This window comes from Hypanus sabinus, chromosome 2 (genome assembly GCF_030144855.1).
Source record: "Hypanus sabinus isolate sHypSab1 chromosome 2, sHypSab1.hap1, whole genome shotgun sequence".
Classification (NCBI taxonomy): Eukaryota; Metazoa; Chordata; class Chondrichthyes; order Myliobatiformes; family Dasyatidae; genus Hypanus; species Hypanus sabinus.
Window position 1 is genome coordinate 83556990 of NC_082707.1, and position 19212 is coordinate 83576201.

Below are 19212 nucleotides of genomic sequence, written 5' to 3' on the forward strand. Positions count from 1 at the left end.
GAGAGAAAAAAAATAACACCCAGTTTAGTAAATAAAACAAAAATAATCCTCTCATTTAAACCTATGCAGTATAAAGTGAGTATTTCCAGCCTTATCTATCAGCATCATGTATGGATTTTATCAGTCTCTAAGAGGGTTTTATGAAATGCAGAAGGGCCTTTGCAGCTTTTGTCTTGCGTGACGAAACCAAGAGCTGCACAAAGAATAGAGCTAAAATTACACATTGATGTTTCTCTGTGTGCTGTCTTTACGACAGTTATTTAGTTTATAATATTTTCGCTTAGTAATTCATTCAATAGTATTTTCTAGTTAGAATTAGAAGTGTTTAAAGTGTATTCATTGCATGTAAAATATATCGGCATGCGATGACGTCACATCCGGTTTCGCCGCGTCTTGTGGGAAAACACCGGTTTGAAATTAGCGCGAGGGTGGGGGCTTTCCACGAGGCTCACCTGAGCACAAGCAGTTTTGCAGGCATGAGAAATCACAGTGAGAGCAACGCTGTAAGTTAATAGATAATCGATATATTGAACTAAGATGTTAATGCTGATCCTGTTAGAGGTAACGACGGTAGATAATGTTTATGCTTTCGTTAGTTAAAGAGTCGCGGATAGTTTGCATGGAAGTGTATTTAAAGTAGTCAATGGAGCAGGTAAACTCTCCCTGTATACTGCACCTTAGTGTAATGTAGTTATAGTCACCTTTGCAAGTATTTACACTTGAAATGTGATATTAAGAAAGGAACAAATACTGTATCAACCTTGTATTGTTTTATCAACAGTTTTCACCATATGTTAATGTGAAGAGTGAACAGTAAATGGTTAATCTTACTGCGATCTGGTTCTTATTAACTGTGGTTTATCCGGACGTTAAATTCGGCGTTTCGTTACACCCGAAGGAGAACGTTACAGTGAAAAAGCGGCATTATCAGGTGTTTCAAGTGCTGCAATGTCAGCTCAATCCAGCATCAAGTCGACGCCGCCCAGCGACAGGGGCAGTAGAACGACATCAAGTAAGTCCGCACAGGCAAGAGCCAAGGCAGAAGCCGCCAAGGTGCGACTGCATTACGCCAAACAAGAAGCAGTTTTGAAAATGAAACTGGCCACCAAAGAAGCCGAAAGGGCCGCCAGACAAAGAGAAGAGGCCGCCAGAGAAGCCGAAACCCAGTTGGAAATGGCAAAAATATCGACAGAGTTGCAAGTGCTGCAGCTAGAAAGAGAAGAAGAAGCTGCCGTGGCGGAAGCAAAGTACATAGAAGAAGCTGAAGGGTCGCATGATCTGACCGCAGCAAGATCTACTTTAGAAAGGACCAGACTGGAACGCACAAGTGACTATGTACAATCTCAAATAGACAGGCAGGCTTGTCTCCCTTCTCCATACGTATTCGATAACTTCCCCAGCTACGAGGAACCTCAGAGAGTCACGATTGCATCACATCCATACGAGGAAGGAAATTTACCCTCACGGCTCCGTGATGAAGTCAAGAATGAAAGAACCGTCAACGCTCCTTCACCCCCACAACAGGACGGCGGGGAGGGAGAGGTTCACTCCAGGACAACAATTGTCAGCTCGAACTGTACAGAAGTTTGCGGTCAAACTCAGTCAAGCCGTTCTTGTTCCGAGATCTGCCTCACTGAGGTGTACCCTAAAGAAGCACAACAAGACATTACCAAGCGTAAAGTAACCGACGAGACGCTAGGTCAGTCAGTTTTCGTTCAAACCGAGCACGGAAACAAACTTGCACAATCAGCTCAAGATACCATTTCTTTAAAACCCAAAGACACCAAGGTCTTCAGAGATGAAGCAAATAATGGGGTTGCCCCATTGCCAATCAGAGAACCACGCCAGCGCTCACCAGATAACAAAGAGCAGGCAGTCAAACGGTTCACGTCCTTACGGAAAACCCGGAAAAGGAAACCCGAGATGCAGCAACGCACCCGATTGGCCCACGAGGTACTGTGCACCCTAATGGCAGAGGTCACAGCCATTATAAACGCACAATCATTCCTACCTGTGTCTTCTGACCCAGAAAACCCCTTTATACTTTCGCCATCAACGCTCCTTACGCAGAAGGCAGGAGCACCTCCTCCACGAGGAGACTTCTCAGACAAGGATTTGTACACAAAGCAATGGAGACAAGTCCAGGCTCTGGCAAATCAGTTCTGGCCCCGCTGGAGACAGAAATATCTACCTTTGTTGCAACAGAGACAAAAGTGGACAGAACCCCGAAGGAATCTTCAAGTTGAAGACTTAGTCCTGCTCAGGGACAAGCAAATCGCCCGCAACAGCTGGCCAACGGCCAGAATCACTGTTACATTCCCTAGCGGGGATGGACATGTCAGGAAGATCGAATTGAAGACTACCGACCAAGGCGATGTGAAAATTTACCAAGGGCCAGTTACAGAAGTTATTCTACTTCTACCCAATGACTGATTAAGAGACTAAGTTTTGTACTCTGCTCATTGTGACCTTACGAAGGTCAAGCGGGGAGTGTGCTGTCTTTACGACAGTTATTTAGTTTATAATATTTTCGCTTAGTAATTCATTCAATAGTATTTTCTAGTTAGAATTAGAAGTGTTTAAAGTGTATTCATTGCATGTAAAATATATCGGCATGCGATGACGTCACATCCGGTTTCGCCGCGTCTTGTGGGAAAACACCGGTTTGAAATTAGCGCGAGGGTGGGGGCTTTCCACGAGGCTCACCTGAGCACAAGCAGTTTTGCAGGCATGAGAAATCACAGTGAGAGCAACGCTGTAAGTTAATAGATAATCGATATATTGAACTAAGATGTTAATGCTGATCCTGTTAGAGGTAACGACGGTAGATAATGTTTATGCTTTCGTTAGTTAAAGAGTCGCGGATAGTTTGCATGGAAGTGTATTTAAAGTAGTCAATGGAGCAGGTAAACTCTCCCTGTATACTGCACCTTAGTGTAATGTAGTTATAGTCACCTTTGCAAGTATTTACACTTGAAATGTGATATTAAGGAAGGAACAAATACTGTATCAACCTTGTATTGTTTTATCAACAGTTTTCACCATATGTTAATGTGAAGAGTGAACAGTAAATGGTTAATCTTACTGCGATCTGGTTCTTATTAACTGTGGTTTATCCGGACGTTAAATTCGGCGTTTCGTTACACCCGAAGGAGAACGTTACACTCTGTACTGGTTGAAACTGGATAAAATTTTTGTGTATATACTACAAGTCCATGAACCAAGAGCCTGGAAGTGGGATTATTCTGAATGGATAGTTTCTGCACAGAATCTTCACTTGAAATGTCAAACAGGGGTGGTGAACTAATGGCACACGTGCCCAAGAGAACACAAAGAAAAATGTTGTTGGCACGTGGCATGCAGTGCTGCTCCTCAATTAAACCCCACACGTAATGGAAAATCACACAATGATTATATTTACTGCCAAATGAAGCAGCAATTTATTTTTTACAACCCACAAGCAGTGAGAGGTTTACACAGTAAATGCCTCACGCCGGCTTGGTGTCAAGTGGACAGTTGTGAGAATACATGATGTTGGACAATACGTATTGAAATCCTCACAGACCTGGTGTACACTTCAGTATTTGGACAGTAAGTGGTTACAATAACAATACTATTTAGCAGTGATATTACTTTTTAATTCAAAAATTGTATTACTAATTTTTGTTCAGGTTGTCTAATATATTTCATTGATCTGCTATACTTTTTAATCTGCTATACTCTGCTTTACTTTTAGTAATAGTACAATCGTACAACAATAAATATATGTAAATAAACAAGTAAACTTACCCTTTTCCCTTAAAATGTCAGAATTATTATTACTAATTCATTTATCAATGATAATCTCAGCTCAAGTTATCATGGTATATGAGAGAACTTTTTAGAAGACTATCACCAATTTGGGTAAATGCTCTCAAAAATATTCACCATACCTGGTCTAGAATTTCTCACTCAGAAAATGTGAAGGGTATTGGAGATCAACAAGCAGTGATTCAATGCAAATGGTTGGACTTGTAAGGACCATAAATGCTAACATAGTTAAGTTGGACTTGTGTGAAATCTTAGAACACAATACATAGAATGTAGAACATTGCAGCAAAGTACAGGCCCTTTGGCCCATGATGTGCCAACCTTTAAACCTTTAAGATCAACCTAACTGAATAAACTCTGCTTGGGCTTCCAGCTGAGTACAGGTATTGAAGTTTCCATGACAAACTCAGCCATCTTCATCAGGGATGATGCCCAGGCGTGTCTAGTTTGATGGCATTTATACCCCCATAGTCCATCCCACCTGATTGGTTTGTCCTCATCCATTCAGGTTTTCACTCTCCCACCTTGTTTACTGTTGAATTCCATTTCTTAGTTAAATCAAGACCTTTGTCATTATTAAGATTCTTGTCTTCCCTATATTTCCACAGTCTCTGGAACGGTCACCAGGATCCTGAAGAAATATTGGATTAATACCATCCGTAAACCCATAAGGAAGCTCAAATCGCAGCTAATGCTGGTCAAAGATGACCTGGGTCTCGGGTTGGCTGGGGTTTACAGAATTCCTTGTGAATGTGGAGCAGTGTATACCATCCAGATGGGATGCACAGTGGAAACCCACATCAAGAAGCAGAGGAGGTGTATCCATTTGGGGTTACCCAGAGAAATCGGCGGTAGCAGAATATTGCATTTGGAATGGCCATAGAATTGACTTTGGCAACACAAAACTGCTTGTGGGACCACCTGGTAAAAGAAGCCATTGAAAGAAAACTAGAGGAAAAGAATTCCAACAAAGATGAAGGTCTCGCTGTAAGTAAGAATTGGAATTTGATTGTAAACAAGATGGGAGCGTGGAAATCTGATTGGATGGGGACTAACCAATCAAGAGGACGGACTATGGGGTGTATAAATACCACCGAACAATGCATGCCCAAGCATCATCCCTGATGAAGATGGCAGAGTTTGTCTTTGAAACGTTCGTCATAATCGATACCTGTACCTGTCTGGATACCTGAGACGAGTTTATTCATCATAAATGCTGGGAAAGCACATGGATGATAGAAAAATGGAGGGCCATGTGAAAGAAAGGGTTAGATTGATGGAAATGATCCTTTTTCATCAGTTTAACCCTTTACTCCACATAGCCCTCCATTTTTCTAATTGCATATCTTTGAAAGTTTCTTAAACATTCCCTGATGTATCTGCCTCTACCACCACCCCCGTCTAGGCATTCCTTGCATCTAAGTTCTCTGTGTAAAGATCTTACCTCTGATATTCTACTTTCTATACTTTCTTCCAGTCACCTTAAAACTATGCCCCCTTGTATTAGCCGTTTCTGCCCAGGAGAAAGTCCTTAGCTAGCCCTATGCCTCCTATCATCTTGTACACTTCTATCAAGTCACCTCTCATCCTCCTTTGCTCCAAATAAAAAAGCTCTATCTTGCTCAACCTATCTTCATAAGATGTACCATGTGGTCCAGGCAGCATCCTGGTATATCTCCTCAGCACCCTCTCTAAAGCTTCCACATCCTGCCTATAATGAGGAGACCAGAACTTAAACTATTTGCTGCACTGCATCAATGTCACCAAGGCTGTATTCTTGGTGATGAAGTTCCTAATGACCTCTTCCCAGGAATGCTTAACTATGTGTCAGGAGGGTTTTGGTAGGTTGAGGGAAGATGATTTGTTTGATTCTTCCCATTTTATTCTGAAGTACACTCCAATAAATTTCAGAAATCTTTCTCAATGTGTACAATGACTTTCTCCAACAGAATGTGGGCAATAGACATTAATTTTTTAGAGATGTATGAATGTCTTCAGTTAAAACAGCAATCAACGATAGAGGCAAGAGTACTGCACTGGGTTTCAATATAACACCAGGTCAAAAGGCTGGGTGTTAATCACTCATAGTGATACCAATATCTAGAACCATGCAACATCACTATCTTTACTTTGTTTGCAATTATTCAATTTCTTTTTCAGAGTGTATCTGGTTTCTCATATTATATTTTCAGTCAATTCATCCAGAAATTCTGGCTTCTTGAACTAAAGATTTTTTTTTTAGCAATTTAGTTAAAACAAATAGCTAAAATAAGTCAAGGTTAAGTGAAAGACAGCATTTACACTCTTACTACATAATGCTTTAAACAATTGGCTAGAATCAAAGAAGGACTTTGTAAATACAGGGGGCATGTAGTACTTTTGTTGTGAAAAAGAAGCTCGAGGTGCCATAACCTGTATTTTTGATCATCAAGAGCTCAGAAGAATGGGATTAATTGCTTATGTACTTATTATGACACAGAACGAGGCCGGTTTACACATTGGGTTCATGCCATTTTCTGACACACTAATCCCTTTTTCTCTCCTATCACCATGTAACCATATGATTTATTCTCTCTCACATCCTCATTAATTCACATTTGCCTGTTTTGTCACCTACCTACACAAAGGGGAAATTTACAGCAACCAAGTAATAAACTGGCATGTCTTTCAGATGTTGAAGGAAACCAAAAGTCCTGATGAAAAACTATGTGATCGAAGGAAGAATGTGCAAAGTCTACACAGATATCGCCCAAAACACTGTGTCACTGAGAAACTCTTTCTTGTCTGGCACTGTCAGAGTCGGTTTAATTGTCTCTATCCGGGCTGAACAGTCAGTGTTTTCACAAGATAAGCAGCACGTGAGTTTAGAGGTAACAAACAAGTTGGTGTGAGTACAAATGCATGTACTCACATGTGTGGACAGTAAACACTAACAGAGAAGAAGAACAGGCTCTTCTGTGAGCTCATGTAACTTTTTGCAGCACTCCGTACTGTCCATGTGTTCGAGGAGCCATTCCTGGCCATGGCCCAGCTAACAACCTCCCACATCTACCTTAACCGCCTGTCGAAAAGGCCCCCTGAAGTGAAGGTTTTTTACTTCTTTCAAAAGATCCAGAAGAACTCCTGAAAATTAGTGGGCTTGCATTCCCTTTCAAAACTGCCAAGAACTGACAAGCTTTTAAACCTGCTCAATGGCCTCCTCCTCAAATGGCTTGTCATCTGCTTACCCCACAATTCCCTTACAGTGCAGCCAGAAGCCGCTGAGCCCATGCTGATCTCAGACGCCTCCCCCGATTCTTTAAATGATAATAATATTCAATTCACCACAGTGGTCTTGAACCGACTCGCACAACCCTGACTCCATGCTACACCGATATATAGAAACCTGCTTAAAAAGTAGAGACAGGGCACATTTCTTCAAAGTACAGAGAGGATTACTATTCTTCTTAACTGTTCTCTGCCTCCTGCACCAAGTCAAACAAGACAGATTAATTAGGTTTGACAACCTCAGCATGCATTATCCTGCATAATCAATAGGAAGTCAGAGAGCTAAACGGCTTGAAACAATGCCTTTCAGCCCAACTCTTCCACGTTGAAAAGGGTGTCTTCCTGTGCTGGTCTTACCTGCCTGTGTTTGGTCTATATGGCTCCAAGTCTTTTCAATCCACATACCTGTCCAAACATCTTGTAATTGTATCCATCTCCATCACCTCCTCCGGCAGCTTTTCCATATATTCATCACCCACTTTGTGAAAAAAATTGCCCCTTCAAATTTTTCTCCCTCTCACCATAAACCCATGCCCTCCAGTTACAGATTTCCACACCCTGACAAAAAGACTGAATGTCTACCTTTTCCATGACCCTCATGATTTTACAGATTTATATAAGGTCATCTCTCTGCGTCCTTTAAAGTAGCGACAACAATCCCAATGTGTCCAACCTCTCCTGATAACTCAACCCCTCCTAACTCCCTGCAACATCTAATTAAACTCACAGCATTTACTTACCCTTTTGGTGGATGATTCAGACTCTTTTTCAAGGCTGTGTCTCGTCTTTGACCTTTGCTTAAGATTTTCACTCTGACCTTCCCCAATTTCTGTTACCTGAAAAAAACCAGTAAACACCGAAATTAAAACAATCTAGTCTCATTTAAAACGGTATTGTTCAGGGATGCGGGGGAGGGGCATGGATTGCACTCGAGGACACTTTCAGTTTTATACTTTAACACCTCATCCAGTGAACCTGAAGGACTTAACAATTAGTGCTGGACCTTAATGAATTTTGGGCTGTGAATGTAAAATTGGGAGTCACCTAGAAATCAAGTGTTAAAATGTGTAAGATAATCCTGTGTGACAGGTGCCTCTCCTCTTTTTCTACAGCAGAAAATATGCTTTAATTCCAAGCTTTTCAGAGGATCTTTCTTGGACCAACATATAACTGCTGTTACAAAGAAGGCAAGGCAGAGCTTCCACGTGTCATCTGAAACTTTGACAGAATTCTCCAGATGCTCACTGGAGAGCATCCTGACATCATGACCTGGTGTGGAAACACCAATGTCCATGAATGGAAACACCTACAACAAAGTAGTGGATACAGCCCAGTCCATCACAGGATAAGAACTCTCTACCATTGAGCACATCCACAAGGGCACTGCCACAAGAAAACAGCATCCCTCTTCATTTACCCCCACCATCCAGGCCAAGTACATCAGGAAGGAGGTACAGGAGCTTGAGGACCCACACCAGACATCGGGCTCCTGAACCAGCGTAGATAACTTCACTGTACCAATACTGAATTGATTCCAGAACCTATGGACTCACTCTCAAGGACACTACAATTAATGTTCTCAATTTTATTTATCATATGTCATTATTTTTATTCTTTTCACAGCTCAGGCTGGTAAAACCTGAGGTATGGGCATAGCCAAGCACACCTTTTTCTCAATTGCTAGGAACCTTTCGACTATTCTGGTGGTGTTTAGTTTGTGGCTTTCTGGAGATTCACATAAATATGGTTGTGCAGGTGTAATTGTTTAATGCTATTGTGGAGTGACATTGGGATGATACCAGTTGTAGATATCACTACAGGACAATATATACCCTGTTCATGTTCCATAGTCTTTCAATTCAGCATATTTCTGGTGTTTTTCACTTACTGATTTCTGTGTGTTATATATGTTTGGAATGACTATATCTATTGAATACCTTGTTCTTGCTTATTTATCCTGCAATATATTATCTGAACAGTTCTTTTGGATGGCCCTACCTATGATGATGGATCAGTGGTAATATAATCTGTAGGACTCTGATTCTGAAACTGGATCAGGCCTGTCTTTATAGTAGGATGTGGTGTCTTTTGAGTTTGTATTTTAAAGCAAGATTTTGGTGTGCCTGTGTAAGTTATCAGATGGAGTTAGACTGCTACAGGATTCTGTAATGTGTTGGCTTATTTCTGGTTTCTCTCGGCACTTTTGCATTTATCATCTCAAATTTGTTGTTTTTATTATGTACTTTTGATTTTATTTTTGCATTAAATACTTTGTCCTGTATTGCTACAAGGAACCCCTTTGTTTCTGGGAAGACGTCTCCAACTCTGAGCCAGGTGTTCAACACTTCTTTGTTGACATCTAGTCTGCTCAGATTGTGGGGATGTCTTCCATGAAGGGTCATACTCTTCCGCTGGTCAACGTATTCTTCTGTAGTGATAACTTGTTTACGTTTCTGGCTTGTGTTTGTGATAAGGTGGGGGCAAGAGCGCTGGGAGAGGATCCACAAGCAGGACTCAAACACGACTTTCTTACGTTCAATAAAATAGCATTTATTTCTCGCTACACAGAGAACCGGGAAATCAAGGAGGACAAAGAGGAACACGAACCTCGGACTAGGAGAGTAGGGACTTGGATCGCCGCGGACCTTGGACTTGGAGACTAGGACCTTGAACCACTGCAGCCAGAACGTGGACACCATGGATCACCGCAGCCAGAATGTGGACACCATGGATCGTCGCAGTCAGAACGTGGACACCATGGATCCCAACGGCCAGAACGCGGACACCATGGATCGTCGCAGCCAGAACGCGGACACCATGGATCGTCGCAGCCAGAACGCGGACACCATGGATCGTCGCAGCCAGAACATGGACACCATGGATCCCCGCAGCCAGAACGTGGACACCATGGATCGTCGCAGCCAGAACGTGGACTCCATGAATCACCGCAGTCAGAACGTGGACACCATGGATCACCGCAGCCAGAACGTGGACACCATGGATCGTCGCAGTCAGAACGTGGACACCATGGATCGTCGCAGCCAGAACGTGGACACCAAGGATCCCAACGGCCAGAACGTGGACACTCAAACACAGGACAGAAGCGTGAGCCGGAACTCCGCCTTCAACTCAGGAACCAAGCCGAGACTATTCTTCAAGGGATAAACATGGACACTGGGCATGAACATCGAGCCAGGACTCTGCCTTCAACTCAGACACCGAGACAGGACTCTTCTTTGAGGAACAGACACGGACACTGGGCATGAACATTGAGCCAGGGAACCAAGCCGGGACTCTTCTTCGATGGACAGACACGGACACGGGACATGAATGTCGAGCCAGGACTCTGCCTTCAACTCACCCCTGGCAGTTTGACCTTGCCCGGGCCCACTCTGCCGAAGGAAGGCGAATTGCCGGCACTCCAATGCGGGCTGGATAACCCTGGCTTGTGGTAGTGACGGCGACTTGCTAATGCTTCCTAACACTCTCGCCCCAAACGACTAAAGCCAGGGGCTTATAAACTGCCGGTTCGGGTCGAGAGTAGATTACCTTAATGGCCAAGCTCAAGGGACACTTGAAACGGAATTAGGAGGGAACAAGGAGTCAATGGTCCGGATCATAACGCAACCTAACCAAATTTAAAAGGGAACCGATCCGGACCATGACAGTGTTTTCATTAAGTTTAACTGTGTGTTCTCCTTATCGGAAATGCATATGCTTGTGTGGAGTGCTGAGTTCTGTTTTCTTTGATGAAAATATATCTTTAGAAACTTTTTCTGACTGTTGCATAGAATTTATGTATGTTATTCCTCTTCCTCCTTCTATCCAAGGTGGTGTTTTTGGGTGTACACAGTGTTTTCTAAAATGTTTCACTTCAGTCCTTGTTTTACTTTGTAAATTTCCCAGATCAGTTTCAGGCCCGGATATTATGCCAAAATAATTTAATAAAATTGGTTTATTCCCCTTGCTACATTTTTACTATTGAGCTCTGTTTGTCAGGTTATTTAAGCCTTGGTGTACTTCCTTTAATGCACTATGATCTATTTTCTTTGCTTGTTGATATCCTAAATACTAATATGTTTCAAATTCATCCATCAGTTGTATTGTATCCTGCTGCTCTGTTTTATATTCTACCAGCTCTATTGTACCTTTCTTTACGTTTAATGTTCTGCACTTATCTAGTCCAAAGTTCACATTAATATTTTTAGAAAATAGTTCTACTATTTGAACTACTTGCTTTAGCTTTACTGATGAAGGAGTGTATAATTTCATATATTACTTGTATCATTATTACTTGTTTTGATTTTGTACTTGCCCAGTTTGTCTTTTTTCCCCATAGCAGCTGTGGTCCGTCTTTGTGTGAAGTTTTCACTGATTCCATTGAATTTCTTCTTATCTACTGTCATGCCCAAAAGAACATAACTTTGGGGTAGTAAATGGTGACAGTTTCACAGTTCTGGCTGAAAAGCCACCCCATTTGCAGATCGAAGTCAGAGGATGGGGAATGGTTAAGCTGACTGATGTCCCCCTTCCAAGGTGAACACTGCCCGCCACATCTTCATCTTTCACTGCCCTCTACCATAATGGCTGTTCTTCATGCTGATCACATTGGATGGCAGAGTGAGACAGAAGAATGGCCGACTCCTGCTCCTGTTTTCGATGTTTCCCAGGGATGACATGAAGGGACTGTTCTGACTAGCACCAGATGCTCCAGAGATCTGCCAGTGAGGCTTTAGTCTTGTCCCAACATTCAGTGGTCATTTTGAATGGATTGCCTTTTTCCCCTGACAAAAGATTTACCATTTCTGTTTGGCATTTTCAGCAGGCTCCATATCCTTTTTGGCCAGTCTCATTCACTTTTCAGACTTGGCTCAAGGAACTGGAGGCACAGTAGGATGTGCTCAAGATCATCTGGGGTGCTGAGAACATCAGCGATGAGAGCTTTAGCGAGGTGGTCACACTCAAAATGTCAGGGACAGAGAGATGGGTGACAATCAGGAGAAGCAAAGGGCATATGTAGACAGTGCAGGCTTCTCTTGCAGTGATTCTACTCTGCAACATTTTATAGCACTTTTGGACACTATTTGGGGGATAGCCTTTCACAGGTCATGATCAGTAGCCTGGTCAGTAGGACGGTGCCTAGCTCTGGGGCAAAGAAGTGAAAAGTGAAGTCAGGTAAATCGATAGTGATACAGGACTTCATGGTAAGGGGTGCAGATAAGTGTTCCTGTGGCCGGAAATGAGAATCCAGGATAGTGTGTTGTCTCTCTTATGCCAGGGTTAAGGATACCTTACAATGGGTACAGGACATTTTGAAAGGGGATGGTAAATCTGGGACAGATAGCCCTATTTTTCTCAATCATTCATCCCTGAAACTTCCAACCATTTATCACAGAGGTCAATCTAGAAAACTTCCATTTCACTATTGTCAAGACCAGTATATCCTTCCTGAGATACAAAGATCAAAACTGTGCCCAGAACTTCAGGTGTCATCTCCTGTAGTAAGCCTGTCAGCCACTCATACCCTTATGCTCTAACTCTGTTGCAAAGCATGAATATGCCATGTGTTTATATGATTGCTTGCTCTATCTGCTACCAAAATTCTCTGAATAATATTCAAGGATATTCAAAAATCGCTTCAAATTATAACATATAATTATTTCCTTCACCTACATTTTATCTGACTAAAATCTGGAATTCTATGATGTATTTATGAATAACTATTACAAGGTATGAGAGCCAGCCTTAAGGATTTTCTTTGTTTAGACATTTGTCTACCTTGTCCTCTGGTAGTTCAGGTTTTGGTACATCTTCACTTGTACTTTTCTGTTCAACCATTTCATAAATGTGATCTTTATATAAAAGCAAATATTCCTCCGGTTGGGTAGTTGCCTTTAAGAACAGAAATATAATTTATTTTAGAATCTGATGTACTGACCTATTTTCTAATAACCATGGAAAAAATTAGCCCAAAAAGATTTAAGTAAGTTTCTCAGGTAGTGATGTTATGGACACAAACTTGGCTCAAAGGTACAATGCAAAGGGTGTTGTTGAATATTTTTGGAGCTGGAATAATTTGCAATTATTGTCCCCAAGAATCACTTCAGGCTCTTTATAAACATGTAGGTTTGCAAAACCTTCAGGAGGTGTGAGACTTAACTAAGTAATAGTGAGAAGGGGAACTTCAGACTTTAAGCTACACCTGAGTGTGAAGCTCATAGTTCAATCTCAGGCAGGGGTTTTGTCTAGTAAATCGAGGTGTGATATGATAAATGGGATAATCAGACAATCGTCATTACTGGGAACAAAGAGGGGAAAGAAAAAACAGGTAAAACAAATGATTGAATTAATCTATCCGAGATTCTCCTTGTAAGGTTTGAGGGTCTACGGTAGATTTTCAACCTAACTTCAGCATATTCCAATGAGATATGGATCCAAATCAAGAGATAGGTCAAAACCGGGGTTAACAGAGAGATGCAGTAAGCAAAGGAAAGTGTACAAACCAAAACCTGCCAAACCAAATGTATTACATTTAGTACTGACACAAAAAAAAGTCACGATAGATTGTTATGGAAATTAACTGGAATGGTTGGTGCTCCTTTGGAAAGAAAATTTTATTTATTAAGTAATTCCAAAATGCTTAGTGACCCCAAACCAAATAAATGCACCCTTATCAACACCCTTATCTGTATTAAGCCAATCGAGTAGATGCTTAACTTTGTTGTGAAACATTCACCAATACCTTTGATAACTACTTGTGTGTGTTAAGATGAAAAGGAATAGACCATGTGACAATGTGGATGCAGAACAGGAAAACAATGTGCAATGGATGGATCTGAGAGTAATTGCAGTACCAACAACAGATGGAAGTGCTGGAGGGCTCTGGTGCAGTGAAGTAGATAGGATGGAGGGTCTATTTCTAAACTGTAGTGCACTGTCACCCTTGGATTCTATAATCCTGCCATGGAAGGTAGTGGATAGTTAACTAAGGAGAAGATCCCTCATTTTGGTTTTGGTTACTTTGCCAAGTTCCAGGAAGTCTGGGGATCCAAAGGAACTCACAGTCTTCTTCTTGTTTCCATCCATCAAAGTCACAACTGCTTCCAGTGATGGGCATTGTGATGTTCACTCAGTGAATGGTTTTGGCGGAAGATTCCCAGGATCACAATAACGTGGATGCTCTAGTACTAAGCCCCAGAAATAAGATACTGTAATGTCCAAACCTTTATTATTTTCAACAAATGGCTGTAATACTGATAGTAAAGGTGAGTAGGAGTCCTATGGGGGCGCGTCTTATTCTGATCGTCGAAAGTCACTTCCATTGTGATTGGTTAGTTTAGAAGGTGCAGTGGCTTTTCCTATTGGATAGATGCCTGGTGTCTAATTTCAGATATCCTGGGTATGTAAAATAGCAAGTTGAAGGGGCTTGCTCTCTTCATTCTATGTTTAAAGCAAGATGATTGGGAAGGAAAGCGATCTGTGCACTTTTAACTAGGTATGCTTGTTGAATCTACATATGTTTATTGAATATCTGGCTTTGTAGTGTCTGTGACTTGGTGAACATGAACGTTTGGTCGTATTTTTACTGTTTGTAAATAGATGATTAATATACTGATTCAAATTCAGTGCGTTTCCTGTCCCACTTGCCAGACCCACGAACCTAATTCAGCATTATAGCAGGATTTCCACAAATAGACAGAGTGTTTTAGTGAATACTGAAGTTGGTAACCAGTTTCTTCTGACATATTTAACTCCTAGTCTACACCCAAATCCATGTGGTCATAGGAATGATAATGACTCACAAAGTGTGAAGCAAGTGCAATAGGCTGAAGTGAGAAAAAAGGTGAGATGTTAGGCATTCTTATTTGTAGGCTTTATGTCATTAAACAGTGTGTTTCAGTCAATATGTGATAAGATTATTTTCAGTTCCTCTAAGCACATTTACAGGCTGTCCCTGGGTAATGAATAGATTATGTTTTTACTGATGGGCATAAGATGACTTTGTCCATAACTAAGAAAAAAACACAATAATTACTCGATATAGTTACTATAGTTCCACAGTATTGTAATGAATGACATCAAAAGCACATAAAACTGATAGTTATACAGAATGGAAACAAGCCTTAAGCCCAACTGGTCCACGTCAACCAATGTTCCCATCTAAGATAACCCGATTTGCCAACTTTGGCCTATATCCTTCTAAACATTTCCTTTCCATGTAACTTTCCAAATATCTTTTAAATGTTGGTAATCTTCCTGTCTCAACCGTTTGCTCTGGTAATTCATTCCATCTATGGACCACCCCACTGGGTGAAAATTTGCCTCTCAGGTTCCTACTAAATCTCTCCCCTCTTACAGTAACTTACATCCTCTTGTTCTGATTCCCCAGTCTTTGGATTAAGACAAATTCATCCTATATATGTCCTCAATTGTACTCACCTCTAAGAAAGAACAATTGCTAAAAGAGCAAAGAAACCAGTTCTACCATTCATAGGAACATAGGTGTGTATGTACATCAGATGTATGAATTTAACAACTTTATGGGAGCTCGTTCTTAGGCAGGATTCTCCATAAGTGAGAAATTCAAACTCTGGGAATGGTCTGTATTGTTTCTTTTCTCCATGCTCACTCTTTTTGTGAACTATCATCATCCTTTTTATTTATTCTGCCTTTTGTCCTTATTTCTGCTTCCCAATCCCCAACCCCACCCACAACCTCTACGTTCCCACCCTGATGGTCTTGCTTCCTTTCATTCCCGTTTACATAGATGTCATCACTCTGAAATATGAACTCTGTTTTCCCTCTTCCCTATTGTCAATTGGCCCATTAAATATCTGCAATATCTCAGTTTTTTTCTGAATTTTGAAGCATTTTGCTTTTTTGAAATACTTATCTGCCTTGCGCTGAATGGTCCTGTTGCCTTTGAACTAGAGTACAGATGAGTTCTGATATGATCTAGAACCAACGTGATGGTGCTATTTTCCAGCTGATCTCCACTGATTGTGTCCCTTGCATGCCTTTACCTGTGTTAAGCCTGGTTTCATTTTCAGTGATGCTTCAATTCAGATCTTCTCTGATTCTTGTTCTCCTCCTTCAGGCTTTGACTTAAAAAACACAAGTAAATTATATTTTAGTTTCAGAAAAATGCTCCTAACATCTAGAATTGGGATTACAACAGAATCAGATTATACTCTCACTTCAAGCCTATTAAACAATTGTTTGTCACCAATAGATAGTATGTACCCTTTGTTTTCCTACAAGTACCTCAGATATGATGAGGTTGCTGCAAGGAAGTCAGTCAATATGTAAAAACACAAAATGCTGGCAGAACTTAGCAGGCCAGACAGCATCTATGGGAGGAGGTAGTGACGACATTTCAGGCCAAAACCCTTCATCAGGAGTCAGTATGTGTTGCATTGGATTTCCAACATCTGCCAAGTTTCTTGTGTTGGCTAATTTTTCTCCATTGTTCCTCAGCAATCAAGGATAGAGGTCTATAAAGGTGTTCATAATCATGAAGGGTCTTGATACAGTAAAGAGATTATTTTACTAGCCTGTTGATTTTTAACCAGAACTTCCATATTTCTTTGGCTGTCCATCAATTTTTGATGATGACTGAGGCCTGGGGAAGGTTGTATGGAAGACCTGCAGTTACCCATGCTGCAAGTCTCCCCTATCCATGCCACCAATGTTATCCAAGGGAAAGGTATTAGGACCCATACAGCTTGGCACTGGTGTCATCTCAGAGCAACGTGCGGTTAAATGCCTTGCTCAAGGACACAACACGCTGCCTCAGCTAAGGCTCGAACTAGCAACCTTCAGATCACTAGACCAACGCCTTAACCATTTGGCCATGCATCACACACTCACACACATCCATATTTAAGATCAATGTCAAAGAAACAGAGGAGAAATAAGGGTGTGTTTTTCAGAATTAATCTGATTATACATGGTAAAATTTGTTGAAGATGTCCTTGATGCTGTAATCTAAAAGGTTGATGTAATGTGATTCATTTACAAATTTCATAATTTCACACGAGTCTATGGGGGAAGAAGGGAAGGAAGTTGACCTGGAAGGACTGAACAATAGTCTTCTCTGAAGGATCACACCACAGCAGATTCTGATAAGTTCCCAGTGCACTTCTAAGGGAGCAAAGGCAGATGTTTCCCAGTGGGATGTATAGAATGAGACAACACACTGTCAAGATGATGGTTGGCCATCTAAGATGAAGATGAGTTGGGAAGGGGTGGAAATTCTCCTTTTGGGTGGTTGTCCATCTATAGAAATCTTTGTCCCAGAGGTCACAGAAGACATTTAAGGGTTAGTCCAGAATCTCACAGATCAAAAAACTTGAATACATGTCACTAATTCATCATAGACACAGGAGGTACTGTAGATGCTGGAAATCTACAACAATATACACAGTGTACTGGAGGAGCTCAGCCAGTCAGACATAGGAATGAACTGTCGATGTTTCAGGCCGAAACCCTTCAATCAGACTGGAAAGGAATAGGGAAGGAGTCAGAATAAGACAGTGGGAGGAGGGGAGGAAGAACTTCAAGGTGGGAGGTGATAGATGAAACCAGGAGAGGGAGAAGGAGTGAAGTCACTCTCTTTACACCTTAGAAGTCTCAGTTTTAAATTGAACAGTCAAAGACCTATGAAGGTTTCACTGTATAATTTTGCCTCCATGGATTGTTTGTTACACCTGCTGCATCTTGAACACCTTTTGCTAGTTCTTGACAGTTTTCTAGAAATCAACACCTTAAGATTAAAATTGCTAATTTCATGTTGCATCTTAACATAAAGAATTGTAATGAGAAAGAACCAATCCAGTCACTGAAAACACAGGTAAAAGGAGCAACTTATGAGAAATGACATTGGATATATAAATAAACTCACGACTTAATTGGCTGCCTAATGAACAAAATTGCTTAAAACCAATTAATAAACTTTTTGACACCTCTAAGCATGTCCCTGAGATAATTTCAGTGCTCTCATGCACCATTTCCCTGTTCCCACAATCCAGTGGTATCCCTTGTGACAGTGTAATTTCCAGCTTATCATGATGGAAGAAATAAAACATAAGCTTACAGTACTGCATACAACATACCCACAAATAAAACTTTGCTTCATCTGTGTTATATACTAGTTGCAGTTAGCTTACATATTCAAAGCCCACTTTTCAAACATTGAGTGATCAACATGAGAAGAGGAAAGGGGCATTGATTCCACTACTATACCTCAGTGTGACGATGTCAAACCATTGATAGAAGTTTGCAGAGATGAATACTATGTCATAATACCTTTCACAATGTCTATTGTGTGGTCATATCTATAATCTGAGTGATGGCAATTCACCAATTGTAAATTGAACACTTAACAATTGACTTCTGACAATTGAATCAAGTCAGTTTTAAGTACGCTGCCACTTCACAACTTCATGGTGTCAATAGTGAATATTTTTAAAAAACAACTTCCCATTCAATCCTTATATTGTGAGAATATTAATGACACTGGCCATTAACGTTAAGGAGTTCTGTGATGATGGATTCTGGAGCTTCTCTGGCTAATGGTGCTTACTTTTGTAATAACAAGGTTTCATATATATGGAACATAATCAGCATGATTAAATGAGAAAACTTCATGAGCTCAAGTTCCACATCTGTGTTTTTCGGTGAAATGTGTATTAATGCTACTTTCCTGAAGTCTTATGATATGCAACGAGTTGTTAATGTCTTTGTGATTGGAGACAGGTATCTGGTCCTACCAAGACAATGCGAGGAAGGACTTCGTAGGGAGTGGTGAGGGAAGATTTATTGGTTTTGTGCTGAGAGATGTTGGGGGATTTGCTTGACAGCATTTATCCCTGAGACATTGATAGTCTGAAGGATCTAAAGTCTAAAGGTTTGCAATATAGGAAGTGTTCTGCACAGCAGCTTTATCTCTGGTATCTGCGGACCATGACTTGGTTCAATGGCTCAATGTAATATCAGAGAATGTATATAGCCTGAAATCCTTACTCTTCAAAGACATCCACAAAATAACAAAAACCCAATGAATGAATGGGAAATGCTAGACCCAAAACCCTCCCTCTCCCCACTCCACACACAAGCAGCAGCGAAAGCACCAAC

The 19212-nt window shown here is 41.1% G+C and overlaps 1 protein-coding gene across 3 annotated transcripts; it reads left to right on the forward strand.

The window, feature by feature from the left end:
• The first annotated feature begins 280 nt into the window (after positions 1–280).
• Positions 281–10988, forward strand: LOC132380378 (uncharacterized). Of its 3 annotated transcripts, XR_009507750.1 has the most exons (4): positions 281–503; positions 782–3591; positions 4419–4797; positions 8190–10988. XR_009507750.1 is itself a non-coding variant. In XM_059949121.1 (2 exons), exon 2 carries the CDS (start codon positions 949–951, stop codon positions 2431–2433), a length of 1485 nt encoding a protein of 494 aa, XP_059805104.1. In that variant the 5' UTR covers positions 281–503; positions 782–948; the 3' UTR covers positions 2434–3611. The 3 variants fall into 3 exon arrangements, 1 of the variants encoding a protein (XP_059805104.1); XR_009507751.1 differs by lacking the exon at positions 4419–4797; XM_059949121.1 differs by lacking the exons at positions 4419–4797; positions 8190–10988 and having other exon boundaries at positions 782–3611.
• Positions 10989–19212: the final 8224 nt, after the last annotated feature.

Coding starts and splice junctions, on each gene's coding strand:
- LOC132380378 (XM_059949121.1), top strand. CDS start 949: ATGTCAGCTCAATCCAGCATCAAGTCGACGCCGCCCAGCGACAGGGGC.